Source organism: Excalfactoria chinensis, chromosome 10, assembly GCF_039878825.1.
Source record: "Excalfactoria chinensis isolate bCotChi1 chromosome 10, bCotChi1.hap2, whole genome shotgun sequence".
NCBI lineage: Eukaryota > Metazoa > Chordata > Aves > Galliformes > Phasianidae > Excalfactoria > Excalfactoria chinensis.
This window is the reverse complement of record NC_092834.1, coordinates 18,135,899-18,153,679: the sequence shown is the minus strand read 5'-3', so window position 1 is coordinate 18,153,679 and position 17,781 is coordinate 18,135,899. Positions and strand designations below refer to the sequence as shown.

The 17,781-nt window shown below is 45.9% G+C and overlaps 1 protein-coding gene across 7 annotated transcripts in view; it reads right to left on the bottom strand.

The window, feature by feature from the left end:
• MYO9A (myosin IXA) overlaps positions 1-17,781 on the bottom strand; it is a 165,028-nt gene that overhangs the window by 40,854 nt on the left and 106,393 nt on the right. For 6 of the 7 annotated variants that reach the window (XM_072345934.1, XM_072345937.1, XM_072345939.1 and 3 more), the window contains exons 12-16: positions 10,686-10,807; positions 9,428-9,569; positions 8,518-8,713; positions 4,096-4,215; positions 345-420 (exon numbers count right to left, since the gene is read on the bottom strand). In XM_072345934.1, coding sequence (XP_072202035.1) covers positions 345-420; positions 4,096-4,215; positions 8,518-8,713; positions 9,428-9,569; positions 10,686-10,807 — 656 coding nt within the window. The remainder of the gene's footprint in view (positions 1-344; positions 421-4,095; positions 4,216-8,517; positions 8,714-9,427; positions 9,570-10,685; positions 10,808-17,781) is intronic. The other variant, XM_072345938.1, reaches the window with a different exon arrangement.

The window sequence follows — 17,781 nt, the reverse complement described above, 5'->3', positions numbered from 1 at the left end:
ATCACACTGCTTGCACACAAGATCTCTACTTTTGCCTCAGAAAAATGTCTGTGTTTTTTTTTCCCCATGATATGGGCACATTCATTCCTGGTTTTTTGCACGCTTCTGACCACTTTGCACATCAGACTACCTACAACTACTGCCTGGGGCGTAAGTAAAGTTGCTTTCTGTGCCTACCGTAAATTAAGATATTTAGATATAACCACATGTCAGCGAAAGAATGAAGAGAAGACAAAATGAATAAACACACTGGGAAAACCATCAGCACAGTAATTAACAGCAGCAGATACCATTCTCCCACCCAATACTTCCTTGCCGTGACAATGTGAAAGCAGGAGACTTACCGCTGGCTCCTCTCGTTGATGGTATTGACTCCCTGGAGATCCGAGAGCGGCGTCCGTGGGCTTTTCCGAGTAATACCTACAGCAGCACATGGAGAGGGGAGTTTCTACCTGACTCCTCACCAGCAGGCAATTAGCAGAGCCATAGCTTAGTGCTGACTACAGAGAGGAGGAGGATGTACATGTCACAGCACATGCTGCCCATACAAACAAGGGTGCCAAGGATGCCAACGTACCCATCGTCGTCTTCATCGTACCTCTCTGCCCTCGAGTCATACCCCTGTGAGTAACACTGTTTGCTCAACATGTTGCTCTCCCTCCCACGCACGCACGCTGTGTTAGGGACACGATGTCCCAGCTTGTAAGCAAAAGCGATAAGGGAAGAACTGCTGTGACACTGGGGACTGCTCCCTGCATGCCCAAAATATCCCTAAGCCTAAAGATATGCTCTGCGCCTCATGGGGCAGCCGCAACACCTGGGTTTGAATAAGGTGCTTGGAGATGTGGTATGCCTTCCATGCTTCTTCCTTTGTTGCAGATAAATGGATGGGGATATGCACTGCACAGGAAGGTGTTACTGAAGCTGCATCCTTTGCAAGGGGCAGGTCTAGAGGATCACGAATAATAGACATCCAAGGAAGTCATCACACATGGTTACAGAAGCACATGTATCATCTGTTACCTTCCATAAAGAGGAAATGTTTTGTAACCAAGCATTTAAGAAGACAGAAGGCAATTTTTGTAGGAAATAAAATAGCTTTCAAGCTTCTAAAATACAGCTACTTAGACCCAGTAAGCCTGAATTTGACAAGAAAGCAATCATGCAATTTCTAACTGTCTTGAAATGTCTGCTGTAAGACAGGAAACATCACAGCACTCACTTAAACATGGGAACTGTAAATTGGGGCAAAAATGAAAAGGAAGAAGCCTAAGAGATGGCTTGTAACTGAATAGGAAGAAGCAATAGCAGATTCCCTGCACGTTTGTCATTTTTGATCAAGATGAAACAATTCCTGCTCAGGAGGTTTTGCAATCTCTACCTTGGACAATGTTTAATAGAGAGCCAGATAGTCCACTTCAGTGCTTAGCTATGCCTAGAGTTTAAAACTCTCTTCAGAATTACTGTTGATGCCATCAGAGCTATTTTTTGAGTTGCATTTCTCATCAGAGAACATTCTCTTCCCTTTCTATTTTTTGTATTTTTTTTTTATTTTTTTTTTTTTAATACAGCACCCATGCTTGGATGCTTGCATGTTCATAGCATCATAGAATGGCCCGGGATGAAAAGGCCCACAATGCTCATCTGATTCCAACCCCCTGCTGTGTGCAGGGTCACCAACCAGCAGCCAAGGCTGCCCAGAGCCACATCCAGCCTGGCCTTGAATGCCTGCAGGGATGGGGCATCCACAGCCTCCCTGGGCAGCCTGTTCCAGTGCGTCACCAGCCTCTGGGTGAAAAACTTTCTCCTAAGATCCAACTTAAACCTCCCCTGTCTCAGTTTCCAACCATTCCCCCTTGTCCTATCACTGCCCACTCTCATAAACAGCTGAGGATAAACAGTGGACTTTCATTGGTACTGCACAGATTTTCCTTCTGTCCATGCCTCCCAAAGCCCCGTCCAATGGAACAGGTCAGAGGGAAACTGTGAAGACAAAGTTGTTCAAGATGATCACTGCAACCACACACTGCCTCCATCAGGAAAAGGAGATGCCTGTTTCAGGCTCCCAGATAATGGCTGCATTACAACTGCACTGTAACTGCCACTTTCACATCCTGAGTGACTTTTTGATTAATATAAGTTACAGTGCACAAGGATAAAAGCTGTGTCAAGGTGGATTGCTTTAGGCACACCAAAAAGACTGCATCATGCCATCACTTGGCTCATAAAAGGAGACATTCCTACATGCCAAAGCCAGATAAAAGGTGCCATACTGATATGGCCCGTTTTCTGGGGATCAGAGAGGGCTTTTTATGAACAAATGGCAGAAAGTTTTAGATTTAATCATTTTGTGTACAGCCTAAAGAATTTTGTATAAGGAATACGGGTTAAGAAACTATATGCAGTAATACACTGCATGCCAAAACACAGCAGTGTTCCCTGCACCCAGCTCAGATGCAGGCTGATGAATTTTATCTCTTGGGGATAATTTTATTCCCGTTTCCCAAATCTATTTCCTCTTCCTCAGCTGTGATTTTGCCTACCACGTGTTTTCACTGCAAAGAACTTCAGACAGTGCCCACTTTGCCCATGAACATCAGCCAGCGCAGACATGGGGTTGAGCTGAGATGTTCATCCCCACCCTTTGGTCTTAAAGACCACTGCAGGCATTCAGCAACCCCAGATCAAGCACATTCTCCTGCACTGCCCATAGATGTGGTCAATTCAACATCAAAATGTTGTATGTGCCTCAATCCTAGCTTAGCTGTCAAAGACATGAAGCCTGCAGAACAGCTTATAGGAGCATGCCCCACGGGAAGAGATCAGGTCATAATAAGCCATGCTTCAAAGCACTGAGCTCAGCAGCCTTATACGTGGAACATCCCTTCCTGACACTAAATTAAGGCTGTGTTTCAAAGCAGCTCTATGAATTCTGTCCTCATTCCTAAGCAAACTGCAAATTAAAAGCCCCCAAATTTTCCACATTGCTGAGCTAACCTACGTATCTTTACCTGCAATTAGAACTGTCTTCAGTAAGGTCACTTAACCCTTCAGAAAATCTACTTCCGTCTTTGTGTCACCACTTTGTGTTTCCTTGCAGTAATAAAAGTAACAGTGGGAAGCTGCAGGAAAAATAACGTAGGTAGACAGAAGTCTAAAATAAGAATGAAAGCACTTCCTCTGCTCCCCCAATGCTACGCTGCAGGAAGCAGAGAAATCTGATCTGAGGTTCCTAGCAGGAAATGCATATTTGTGGAGTTATCATGCAAGTGCTGTACTTACCATGCCTGTTTCTGCAGAAACAAATCCCAGCATTTTGCACTCATGCCTAAGTTGCATGAGGGCAATGTTAGCAGTTGGGGCATCAAATGCGCCCTTGGTTGCATATAGTCATGCTCTATTTCTGTAAGCTTTGTTATGCAAAATGAAGGAAGAGAACAATGGCATGAAATGACACATCTCAAGCTGCGAGCATGAAATGTATACACATGTATGCAGACCCTTCTGAAGGTTCACCCGCAGGCTTTGCATCACTCCCTGAAAGCAGTGAGGCCACTCCTAAGGCTCTGATCGACCACCGCAGGGTGTGCAGATGGAAGCGGCCTCTCAGGTGATGCTGCATGCGGCACTGCTGGCAGCCCTGCAGCAGGAGGATGCGCTCCCTGCCGCCTCCCTTCTCCTCCCACCACACAGCACAGCCCTGGGAATTAGTAGCGCGGGCAGGAGGACCCATGTTGTCATGCAGAACTAGTTTATCATGTGACAAAGGAGTGAGGGGGAAGAAACGGAGACCAAGTGCATCTTTACCTGCTCGCCCTGTTAAAATGTTGCCAAATGCTTTGTGAGGACAGCCCATGGAGACAGTCAAACCTTAGGGAAAGACTGCAGAACAACCCAACGTCTCAAGAGACGTGGATCTGCCTTTGATTTTGCTCTCCTATTGATTTCGGATGGGATCCGAACACCTTTTGGCAGCCAGCAGGATGGCGTGGAGGGCAGCTGAGCACTTCCACCCTTCCTATGCCGAATGCACCTGATCTCCGTTTCCTCCCTGTGAGTGCGGCATCAGAGAGAAGGGCGGGATTGGAGCCTTACTGTACTTCTCCTCCTTGCATCTCTGCAGGATCTCTAAGCTCCTCTGGTGAACTGGGTGATGGAGAAAGCTAAAACTATCCACACTTTTCAAAACCGCACATGGCACTGCATCATCATGCCCTTGGGAAGTAAAATAAAAACAAAACGGAGAGAAGAGAAAGATTACATAAGCAGAAATCAGGAAAGAGTGAAGAACAAGGCTGCCAGCTGCCTGAAGGATGCCAGAGCTCTGCTGCTCGGCTCAGAGCTCGCCTACATTGCAGCAGTTCTGCCCACAAGCAGCAGGGACACAGCGAGGACATCAGCCACCCCACAAGCAGGCAGTGGACACGGCAGCGGGACGGTGGGGCTGGCTGGTATCCCAGCTGCACCGCCTTATTGGCCAGGGCACAGAAATGCCACAATTGCTCCAAGACTCTTTAGACATATAGTAAATGATTACACAAATCTTGTATTAGTGTCTATTCAAAACCCCTTCTATGCCTCTGCCAGCTGTTGGCTGCAGTCTCCTGGAGAGGCACTCCCAGGCATGGTCATCTCCAACTGCCAGCTCATCCCAGTGCTGCACCTTGCTCAGGCACTGACCGCTCAATAAAAGCAGAAGTCATATTGACAAGGATTTAGTTTCCTCGAGGGCAGAGGACCGAGACTGGACTGACATGGGATTGTTTGTGAGCAAGGAACAGAACTGCAAATGGGTTGAGGTGGAAGAAGTCATCCCTGGGAGGACTTCGTGGTCCAGCTCCAGCCACAGGGGAGGAGGAGAGGTGACACAGGTGGCACTTTGCAAGCAGGCAGCACCCCTCTGTGGCCGCTGAATGGAGCTAGGCAACAGGAAGCCTGAGATGCATCACGCTCCTGCATGGTGGGGTCACTGAGGGGTTACCTTGTGTCAGCACATACAGAAGCATTTGTACATAGGTGCTATGTCATTGGAAAGGACTGAACTTTACAGAGGAACACTGTCAAGGGTCATGACTCCCCATGAGCACCACTTCACACTGCTCAGAGGCACCTCCGGGACCATTTCTGCCAGTTACTGGCAAATCGTATTTCATTTGTATTAATTTAACTTAGTGCCTGGCTTTGGGAAGAACTCAGCAGAACCCAGCAGGGTTTAGCTCTGCCCGTGTTTGCAAGAAAGGGTATGTCCCATTTAATTTGGGAGCAGCCCTTGCTGGTTGAATGGGAATGCAGAGCCAAACCAACCCCATCTCAGAGTTTGCTTCACATCCAGCAAAGACCAGATGAAAAAGCTCAGGGTCCCAACAGCCTGATTTGTAAGACCAGCACCAACCCTTCTGAGTCTTCACTAGCAAAATACTCTGGCTTTCTTGCATAACACATTTATACCACTGATACTGCAGGCTGCAAAGAGTGTCAATCAGCCAAATTTCTTTCTTGAAAAGCTTGATAATGCTCCTTTCCTCAAAGTTCATTAAAACCAAATCCAGTTCTAACACGTAGTTCTTTTGAACTATCTCAATCCTCCCTGATACATTCAATATTAGTAACAATTAAACCAAAGCACTGAACGAGTCCACCCTTCAGCTAATTAGTGCCCCACTTGAGGAGGGTCGGCAGTACCATGGGAGCATCTCTTGGACAGAAGTTTGCAGCTGTGCTGCTTTGCTGCCATGGGCCTCCAAGTTCAAGGGAACAGCAGTCACTAAAAGCTGTGCTATGAGAATACCAGGAGCACAGCAGAGAAAAACGGAAACCCCCAAAACACTGCAGAAAGAAAGAGCTGCAGCTCTTCTAAAGCAGAGTGTGAAGCTCACAGCACTGCATAGCACTGCTGGCACAGAGAAGATAACTGAAAGGCTGGTGGAAAAAGAAGGCAGAGCATGTTTTGCAAAGCTGCTTATATGCACAGGCTGCAGGTTTTCTCATGAGATCCCCGCTGGGCATTGCAAGCAGGACTCAGCCAGGCCTGCAGCCAGGTAGAAGCAGTTCAGATCAATTTGGGGTGAAGACAACAGAACACAAAGAAGCTTGTAGGAAGCATCATGTCTCAGACACGTCACTGCTCAGTGGTTACACCCGCTGCCAGGTTGCAGCAGCATCAGCAGACAGAGCTGGACAGCACGCCTGCTTAAAAATTACACTAAATTATGACATGTGCAGCACTCGTGTGAATGTACACGGCTCTTCTTTGTGTGAGGTTTTTCTCTGCTTCCCCACTGTAATGTCATCAAAAGCTCCACATCCACATGCACTGAAGCATTCAAATGACGCTAATTAAAGCCAGCAAGGTTTGGTAAAAAGCAAAACAAACCTAAACCATATGCTGCCTTCAGTTGTCTGCGCTTTCCAGAACAATCACCAGTTGATTTTAGTGCCAACTGGCTCTTCAATAATTCACAAATGCCTTCTGCCATAGATGCACCGTGCAAAGCTGTGACTTTTCGGCACTATTTTGGGCAGCGAGAGGGTCAATACTGGGTGCTCTTGAGACCATCTGAGCCTCCTGCTCAGCTACACCTCCTCCAAAGCCCTTTGCTTTGGGATATTTTACAAGAGGTGGGATTTCGCAGCAGCTGTGTCTTCTGCTGTGTTCTGTGCACTGTCACTGCCCCTGCGCTGCTCTCACTTGGAGGTGAAACCAGGAATGCTGTCCAGCAGAAAACGTTTACCTCATTACAGGAATCAACTTTAGGTAAACTACTCCCTTAGTTCTGCCTGTACAATGGTCACTTTTCAGTACTTCTTCCCAATTCAGTCATCATTTGGTAACATTACGAAGATGCAGGTAGGCAGAAATTGAGGGTAAAAATTCACTGGGGAACATTGGGAGGTTTAGGACAAACTTTAACTGTTCTGTATTTGGAGGGTTCCTGGGTTTTGCTTTTTCTCTTCCCTTAGGAAAAAGAAAAAAAGAAAAAAGAAAAAAAAAAGATGTTTTGAAGAAAAAAGTGGGCACTGCAAGTGGTACACGGCATTGTATTGTGGTATGACCAGAGAGTCTGGACACTGCCTCAGCCTACACTGGGTACCGGCTGGCTTTGCCACAGAAAGAGAAGGTGGTACAAGAACTGAGTCTTCCCAAACTGCCTGAAAACCTCCTGACTGTTTTATACCTATGCAAAGCTCTATGCAGATATAAGCAAGGCACAGCACAAACTGAAGGCTGGGAAGGCAGAAAGCTGGCTACAGAGATGAGCACAGCGGTCACGATTGCTCCCAAGAGGCAGAGGAAGCAAAGCAGGGCTTGAAAGCAGCAGGGCAGGAGCTCTTACTTATTTTTCCTTCCCTTGCACAGCTTGCTGTAGCTCAGCTTTGTGGGATTTATGAAAGGTGAAGAGGCGATGCTAGGAAAATGCAAATCGAGATTTTTCCAAGTCAGGTATTTTGGGTGACATTTCTCCCAGTGCCAAAGTGTTAAGCTTCAGGAAAGCTCCTGCATGCAGGGAAGCTGCACACCTGGAACATCCTCCCATCAAAGCACCGATGTCTGTGTGCTGCCTTGATGTGCCAGGCAGACTCAGGTTCCTCAGCAGTGCCCTTTCTCTCAGTCCCTTTGGAGCAGCTCAGGGCAGAGCCTCAATAGCTGAAAGCTGGTTTTGTCTCCTGCACTTCCTGGCATCTGACCAAAGGCTGGTATTATTCTCCCCGATCAAGAAAATTGTTCTTTCTGCTTGCACGGCTTCCCTATCTATATGCCTTGTGCCCTGGCTGATGCACACCTCACCACATTTCCAACCGAAAACAAATGGGGCAGCTCCGTGCTTAATTTGAACTCAGCTGACATTTTTCCTGCTGATGCTCCGATTTCATCATGGATTTCAAGCCCTCCTTGTGCCCGGAAATTAATAGTAATCATTTATACCCGCCTTCCCAAAATTGTCTTAATGCAGAGAAACATTCTAAAAGCACAGCCAAGTATTGCTTGCCACAGCATGATGATGCACCATTACTCTCACTTAATTTAATGCCCCTGTGTTCCGCATGAGGACGGCTTGGTGGTTCTGCATGACTGTGAAGCAATGAATTTTGCTAGAGCAGAGGCACTCTCTCTTTCAGCTTGAAGGGTGAACAGCTTGAAAAACTCTAAGGAAGAATTATTCCCCCCTTTTTTTTGCAGATGTAACCCTAACTGCTATGGGAACCCAAGCTAAAAAGAATTCACTGCCTGATTTTAATAATTCTGTTTGAATCATTCAGGACTCCCTACACACACATCATACAAAAAGGAAGAAACCAAACAGGGGTAAAATGAAGGTCTTAGAGCATTAAAATCCTACTGCAAACACACCTGTAAGCATAACTTTGGGATATCAGCAATCATTTCTGTTACTCAGCTTTTAATAGACCGTTAACTCCTAATGAACAGGGCTGGCTATTTAAAATCCCACAGTAATGTATCAAATCCATGCTGCTGGTGAAAAGCAAAGAGCAGAGTTAGGAAACTGGTCCACTTACCAGTTTTCTTCTCGACGTATCGTTTTCCAGCCTCTCTAAAAGCAACCACTGCCCTGAAAAACGCCCTGAGGACGGCCCAGCGGAACACTGCCACCGGGTCGATGCCGATCATCCCACAGATAAAGGCATTTTTGCTGCTTCGCAGGAGAGCCACAATGTCTGGGCGCATGTGGTCTGTGTTCTTCTCACGGAAATCCTGGGGAGAAAGGAGCAAAATAAGGAATACCCACAAGATGCTCTATGGAACAACTCAAGTCATGCTTTACCTTTTTTCTCCTTTCATATCAGACACATCTTTACCTCCAGAAAACAAATGCTTTATTCCAGTGCACTGCTCTCTGAAGCATAACAGAGAAGGTATTTGAGTTTCTCATGTGTAATTATTGCATTAAAAGTGCAATTACAGACCTGCAGTTGTAAACACCAATGTAGTTTCTTGTATAAGCTCATCTTCCCAAAAATCCTTCCGCTAATAACTTACGGGTGTAAGCAGGGTAAATGCAGAAATCATGTGCATGGGATTTTAAATGACCTGTGTCAGTGAGATGCTGGGACCTGTGCTTGTGTAGCCTGTACACTCTAATGATGGAACAATAAAAGACAGCGGGTTCTCTCAGTGAACCAACCCCAGAAATATCTAATTTCAGCACATTGCTGGGGTGCAGCATGAGCCTCGGTATATGTCCTTAATTCTTCCCCAGATACCAAGAGTATGCAACAGGGGAGAGAACAGGAAGACCATCCCCAGCACCACCTTCCCCTCACATGCTGTAACCAAGCTTTTCACCAAGCACTTCCCTCTCCAAGCTCGCTTCTTTTCTCTAGCCAAGTCCCCTTCAAAACATCTTTGCAGAGCCTAACAAGGTGCTTTAAGTGAAAGCAACTGCTGGGGAACAGCTGGGTGACAGACCTTCACTCCATACTTGACTTTGCCCGCGTAGTGTTTGATGATGAAAGCTGGCTCCATCACTGCTGGAAATTCAATGTAGGAGTTCCCTTCGTGTTGACGCTTGAACTTGTCCAGCAGAGTCTGGTTGGTGGCTTGAGGAAAACTGGTTGGAAAGAATGGAAATGGAGTATAAAAACTTCACTTCTTGCTTGACCGCAAACAGTAAAACAGAAGTATTCTGAGCCTCTACTTTAATGACTGCATACACCAAGTGCTCTTTTGTATGCTATCAACAGTTATAAACAAGCAGAAGATAAACATGGTGTCTGAAGAACTCTGCTGATTTAGTAGTGGTCTGAAACCAGTTATAAAAGGCACATACTCATTAAGGACACTGCACGGTATGCCCAATGCATGTCAATCATTCAAAATAGGGGCATTTATCTGAAACTCAAAAAGTTTTTGTGACTGGTTTTGAGGCCTTGAACACTCAGTCTTACATCTATAGGGTATTTGTGCAGCTAGGAAATCCTACGCTAGCTCACCTACAAATGTTAAATTACAGTAGTTCCCAACTGATCCTGGCATAGGAAAGAGGAAGGAAAGAAGTCAGACTACATGAGCCCAGCCTCTTGGTGCCAACAAGCCAGTTCTTCCCCCTCAAGCCTCCAGGAAACCTACAGCACCAGTGGACATTTCACAGCAAATACCTGGGTATGCAAATCTCAGCTGCATCTGAGGCCATTAAAACCATACAGAAGGCAGCCCTTATGTGAAAGTGTCCCTGGTTCACTTGGGCTTAATTTTAGGAGTAAATTGACTAAGTCACCTTATGGCTGGATAACAGCATTTGCACTGCCTGTTTAACTTCAAGCATCTTCATGTTGTTAGCCCGAAACACAGACAGAAGCAAAGCAAATGAGACTATTGCCCTTTCCTCTAACAGAGGAAATTACTGAAATAGAACCATAGGTATTGTTTGGTTAGGGCTTTTTGCTTAGCTTGCTGATTCTCCAACTGCTTACATTACCACCTTGGCAACAGAACTAATCAGCCTGGAGAGCTCTGAGCACCTTTCTAGGAAAAATCACTCAGAAAAAATTACAAGAAGAGCTAAGATTTGAAGATGAACACCTCCTAAGTGCAGATCAAACACCATTAGCTGAAATAGCACTTCCAGATGTTCCACGTTTATTTACAGAGGCAAAGCATTTATCTTTTTCTGCTCGCAGCCCCAGCTCAGAGGGCAGGCTCAGCATCCCTCCCAGTCCTCACTTACTTGCTCTCCTCATCCAGCAGATGGAGCAGGCCGGTCGGCTTCTTGCTGATGAGGTTTATGCAGCCAGAGTTGTCAATGTAGTCAATGTTGTGCCAGCTAATCCCTTCTGCTCTGTATTCCTCCTACAAGAAAAAGCACAATTAGAGTTTACAACGATATTGGCTGTAAGCAAAAAGAAATCGTAAGGCCAAAGGGTTCCAAAGAACCTGATGCATCATCTATCAAACCAAGCAGCTCTCCCACCGCTGTGCCAACAAACGTTTCTGATGCAGAAGAAAACAGGACAGGAACATCTGTATGACTTGTGTGATGTAGAACCATGTGGCATCTGACAATTTCAAGTATGGCAACCTTTAAAACTGCTTCGTGGACAGCACTGGGAGCACTTTGGGGAAGAATCATCAAGCGCACCCCACATTTTATTAAGCTGCAATAAAAAAGCAATGCTAATTTTGCCTGCTTTCTCCTGAGGGAGGTTAGCTATGCTGCAGACCGTGCCTTCAAAAAACACACACAAAGCACACACAAAGCTACTAAAAGAAAACGGTGGTACAACCCACTCATTTAATTACACAGAATAAGCAGTAAAACTCCCCATTCCTCACTGGACTCCCCAGTTCTGTGCCCAACAGTATCTATGGTTGTGCTATAAGGGCTGGCAGAGGCACCCTAAGGGCACACATCACCACTCCTGGGTAAGCAGAGCAGGAATGGGATCTGTGCCCACATTCACCCTGCTGTCCCCAAAGCAAACCATTTGTTTTCCAGCAGACGGCCGCGATCCTTGCTCTTCTAGAAAGGGCTATCTCCAACTCTGAGACATATCTGCAACAGTGTTATCTAGAAAATCCTTCTGGAGAAATTACTTCAGTGCATCTGGAAGAAAGTAGAGCTGTTCTACTCATAAAAACCCTAACCTTTATCATATGCTTTTACCTAACAACTTGTGACTCACTCTCTGAAGAGCGATACTGGAAGTGTTACTCCATATGCTGGAAGAAGCAGCACCATTCCAAGCTGTGATTTTAATTCTCTACTACGAGACACTTTGATGACAGAGTTGGAGAAAAAGAAATAAGACAGACCTCCTCAGCTGCACCAAAAATACACACGGAGGCCAATTCAATTCATTTTTACTGCTCCTTCTGCTTTTACTGTTGAGTGCAAACCTTTAAGAAAAATAAGAATGCCCTTCTAGCTATCCAATATATTAGCATGAACCCTTCATGTGTTATTTCAAAGAAGCCGAGACCTTTGGGACATCCCATGATGAAATTTTTGCTAAAAAAATACAAGATTCATCATCACGATAAATGGTTTTCAATATTGTACGATGTCATATAACGATGCTGTCAGCCCATTAATCCATTCTATCCATTCTGTGTAGACAGAGCAAGCAGAACAGCTTCCCTTAGCACTCATGGTGAAGTACGGAGCACAAAGTCCTCGGTGCCCAGAACAGCCCACATCCCACTGGAACAAATTCCCAATCATAAGGAACAGCTCTGCATTATTCATTTTCTACCTGCTTTTGCATCTCAGGTCTCTGCAAGGCAACCAGCATGCTGAAAAAACAGACGTACTTGACTAAGATTTGTTGCATTTTTAGAGCAAACCAGGAAGAAAAGTTTCTGGATGGAAACCCTGCCCACTGTAGAAGAATGCCTATTTCTTGAGCAAGCCTGAGCTCTTCCAGAGCAATTCAGTGGAGAGCCAGCGATGCATGCAAAGGTAATAGGAAGTAGCACCATCCATCAGCAGCCTGCTCCTGACAGCTGCTTAATGGCATGCAGGGGCCATTAGTCCTGCTTGGGACTGGTCCTTACCGCAGCACTGAGCATCCAGACAGCATTAAACCTTGCTGGGATCAACCAAGAAGAAACAAGCCCACAGCATGCTCCCCAGCACCAAAAGCCCTTCAGTTTCTTGAGCCCAAAGACTCAACACTGGGTTGAAAAGGACCACAATGCTCATCTAGTCCAACCCCTCTGCTCGGTCTCTGGGTCACCAACCAGCAGACCAGGCTGCCCATTCTCCTGAAAGCCACCAAACTGACACACACTGTCCTGCATGGGAGGAATGGGAGGATGCTGCACACTGTGCAACTGTGCAACAGCTGCACAGTTGATGTTGCTGTCAAAGCCTTCCTAAAAAGTTCTGCTAACCCAAATTTGGTACAAAAAACTACTTAGTAATGCTAGCTGGTTTTCCTAAACAGACTTCAGAAAATAAGTTGGTTTCAGTTGGTTTACCAGTTTACTGGCACTTCCAAGCTGCTCACTGCTATTACTAGATGGAGAAAACTGGCTAATGATTAACACAGTAGGACTCACTTATTCAGGTTCCTCCTCAGCTCACAGCACGTGTACAATCTGAGGCCAAACACCACGTCCCTCCTGGCCTGTTTCCTCAATCCCAGGATTTTGGCTAAAACAAGCGTTCTCCTTGGCTGTTCTTTTCTCTCTCGAGCTGTGGATTTATTCCTCCATCCATCCATCCATCCATCCATCCATCCATCCATCCATCCATCCATCCATCCATCCATCCATCCATCCATCCATCCATCCATCCCTTTCATCCCCAATTCAACTTCTGACTGCAATGGCCAACTATGAATTGGGATTAAACTCCTCAAGTAATCCTTTCCACAACAGCTTGGATGCAAGCTCTCATTTCAGGACAGACACGTACACAGCAAACACCAGAGCACTCGTTCCAAAGCACAAGTGGAAAGAAGTCCCCCTTAGTCCATTTTTTCCCAGCACTTTTCCAGTCCTTGGTTTGGTTGCTGTTAGAAAGATTTATAGCCTAAGAGGAGTAACTGCGACTTTGTGATCTACCAAATTCATTGCTGGCTTGCAGAACGCAATGCAACTACCGCAACTAAAAGCAGCAGCTCCAGGGGAAGATCACTGCTGTCCATAATGTATACATTATGATGTATACACCAAACCTTTCCTGATGGTGGGATCAGAGTCCTGCCTGCCAGTGGCTGGGGAGAGGTTAACTTCAGGGCAGAAATTCTCCAATTTTTGTGCTATTAGAAGCAAGTGGACAACACATGCGGTATGCTCAGACCCTGGGGACAACAACATCTGCAACTCTCCAACCTAATCCAGCAAGTGGGAGTGACAGATCATCCATCACAGTACTTGATCCTGGAAGATACGCCACTAAAAGGTGAATGTTGGCGTTTACAGAAGGGTTTGCAGCCTGACAAACCACACGCACTGCAAAGGGTTTGTTGTCTTTCAGACTGCTGGATGAAAGAGCAGGTTTCAGCTCTTTTGCCAATATCGCCCGTATGGGTTCTGCAGGTAAAATGCCACTAGGAACACCAGCCCTGTGGGACTCACACTTACAACATGGATCCCTGACTGTGAGTCGGTGTTATCAGGAATCAAACCACAGACATTTCCAGTACTTGCCAGTGCAGTGAAGCCCACAGATTCCTATTTTTGTCACCCTCTCTTAAATGCACGGCCTCACTTTCTGCAGCCCCAGCTCACTGAGACCTGCTCTGCTGGAAGGAGCAATGCAAGTTTGCTGGAGAGGAGCACGGGGCTTTGGCTCCCAGACATAAAACTCAGCAAAAAGAACTCAGCAATGAGCCAAAAGCACACAGAGTCAGGTTTTTCAGAGTCTAGCAGCTCAGTATTTAACTCTATCAGGTGAGAAATTACTGACTGCTTTCCTCTAGAGCATCCACAGCAAGATGAATACCTTCCAATCTTGCATCTCAGCTGTCATGACCACACTGGCAGAGTGATGTGGCATCCATAGGACACACACCGCATACCAACAAAGACACTTGTTCTGCTGGCACCAGCACAACAACCTCCCAACTGACATAGCCTGAAGTGACAGAGCAGAGTTTTGTTGCCATAGCAGCACCAGTTGCTTGCTAACAGCCTGGTCAGCAATTGCATAAGACAAAGCCTGGGGGAGAAGGGAGACAGTGGCTTAAACTCACCTCTCACTAAGGAAAATAATATCTACGTATGTGCTTCATAACTGCATTCAATATTTAGAAAGACGTGGCTAAGCAAAGAGCTGGCTCCTTGAGCAATTCCTGCTTGCAAGGCGTTTCTGAGAGCTTATAATGCTCAGACTGATCTGAATGCCACGCTACAAAGCTTTCTGGGATGTTCAGACACAGAAGGAAAATGGGGGTCCACACACTGCAGTGCACAGACCCAGAATGGGAGCGTCCTTCAATGAATTTCACATGGCATTATTTGAGGAACCACATAAAATCTGTGGTGCCAAATTAGCAGAATGTGGAATTATTTCCAATATTGTTACATGTGAAAATTAGAGCAACTGCAGCAAGCAGACAGCTGAGCACTATTAAAAGAAAAACACTGCCTGCCTACTACTGACCACAGACTGCAGACACAGGAAAGACTGCTCATCCCTCAGAGGGATGCAGAATAACAAGCTGGTACTGGAACATGTGTGCTGAATAGCAGAATATTCCCAGCTGGGATACAGAGCTTGAGGGAAGCCTGCTGTTCAGAACCAGAGCTGGGGCTTTACAGCTGATGTGCAGAGCAAGAAGCACTGTTATGCTATCAGAAGGGCTGATCAGCTCTGGTATCAAGCTTATAAATTTTGATGCTAAACCTAACACTCTCTAATCCACAGCTAGATTAAAGGTCTGTATATACTGACTGACTGACAGAAAGTACCCACAAGCCCGACAGCATCCAGCCTTGATAGAAGGCTGGAGCACATCTCCTACAAAGAAAAGTTGAGGGAACTGGGCTTGTTTAGCTTGGAGAAGAGAAAGCTTGGGGAGACCTCATTGTGGCCTTCCAATACATGAAAACAGGAGGGGGAACGGATGTTTGTGAGGGTGGGCAGTGATAGGACAAGGGGGAATGGTTTGAAACTGAGACAGGGGAGGTTTAGGTCCATCCAGCCATGGGCAGCAGTAAGGGGCAGCAGATGCTTAAAAGCAGGATAAAAAGGGAGAAAACAGTAATGCTCACAGCTATCTAAAGTACTGCACTTCCAAGGGCACTGCTCCCCAAAACCTCATGGCAGAATTAAGGGATGGTCAAAGGGAGTGATCTGGAGCCTGAAAAACATAAAGACAGCATGAGACTGTGTACGTTGGAGAAGAACACGAGGGACGTGATATAAGTGCAAAACAGAAAGCAGCATGAAGAAAACATAATAAACAGAAGTTCCCCATCTGTCTTAGAGCATGAAATGCAGGGAACAGAAAACTAACCAAAGGGCAGCAAAAAAAATAAGGGTTAAAAAGAAAGACTGCACTTGACTGAGTTTTTTCCCCCAGGAATCTGTTGCCTTATTGCTGTATATCAAAGGTCAAACATTTGGTGTGACCTAATGAGATGTGGAGCATGTTAGGCATCCATTGCCCAGCCTGCAAGCCACAAAATATCTCAGCACTTTGGTAACCAGAAGGCAGTCATCTCATACAGCACTGCAATCACAACAGTGATTTGGGGCTGCAGTGAAAGCTGGGGAGCAGCCCCAAAAATAACATCTAAAGCCCAAAGAGAAGGCGGCAGCTCAGCTGTAGGTGAAACAGTTTTGCTCAATTGAAAGCCCATGTTCACTGTGAAAGCATCACTTGAGCTTTCAGAGCTACGTGACCCAAAGCCCTTCCTGATATCCAGATACAAAAGCAATCAAAGCAGGTTTATAAAGCAGGGAAATGTGTGAAAGGTCCTCTGACCTCGGGCTCCATCTCCCTGCAGCATGTAACCACCAGGAAGGATGTTCTCTCCTCCTTCCTTGGTGTGGGCAAGGCTGAAGGTGAAAAGAGGGGTGAAACATAAGGGACAAACTGTCCAGCATGCACTGCTATTGTCCAACTGAAAAATCAGAATGTATTAACAAGGAAATGTAAAGCAGAATGATTAGTTATTTGCATGGAATTGTGAACATGGCATGCTGTACTTCCCAAAAGCATGGGAATAACTGTAATGCTGGAATAAACCCCAAAAGCAGAGGAAAACCTGACCAGATGGAGTCAGATAAGCAGCCTGAGTGCATCTGGCAGAGCTGATCCGATGACCTTCCTTACTGAGGCCTTACTACCACATGGCTATTCCCAGATTTAAGTGGGAAACCACCTGAAAACCCTTCTTCCAGAGCAGCTCCATGTAGGAACTCTCAGTGCCATCATCACCAACAGCTTGTGAACAGCGTCCCATGACCCACTCCTGTGCCATCCATCGCTTCGGGATTTCTGTACAAACACGTTTTTCCCAGAAATTCACAGCTGAGCAGAAGGGTGTGAAATTCCTCCCCTCTTGGCTCCAACGCCGTCTGCTGAGCTTTGAGACAGCACGCACAAAGTGAGAACGCGGGAATCAAACCACTTCCACACCTCACTTTGCTCCTAGCTGATGGCCCCAGCTTGCTTACGAAACATCACAAGTGGATTCAACACCCATAAAAATACTAACTTTTGCAAATACAAGCCTGCAGCCAGCAAACCCAAGTGTACGAACTGTTCCTCCTGACTGCTGTCCCAATAACAGCCCACCGGACGTGCAGATTCAGAAGGACAAAACATATAAATAAGCTGAAAGAGTGCAGCTGAAAAACCAGAAAAGAGTCTTTATTTTTTCTTCCATAAGGAAAACTGTCTGAGAGACAACATAACATTAACTTTCTAACAACAGCATTAAAAGAAGTCATCATCCTGTGATAGGCTGAGCAGGCTAAAGCTTCTCAAAGGCTCTTTTCAGAGCTCCTATCCTTTCTGGATATGTTGGTCTGGAATTTCTCCATGGGTTTGTGCTGCTGCTTTTGTGGCCATGTCCAAGGAGAAAGAACTTGGAAGGACCAGACACAGAAAAAGCTATTGAGGGAAAACAAACCATGCTAAAAGAAACTCCCCTGTGATCCCTGGCAATGTCATGCTTCTTAAAGGAAACTTTCATCTCTGCAGCTAAAAGGTTTTCTTCTCCTCAAAGCGAGTAAGGATCCATGAAAAGTCTTATTTATTGTCACTAGTGCCGGCAGGCTGCACTTCAAAAGGCAAATGGATTACAGTTCTAAGTGCTGTTGCTCCTGCTTAGCCCTGCACTTTTTGCAGGCATTTAAAAATAGC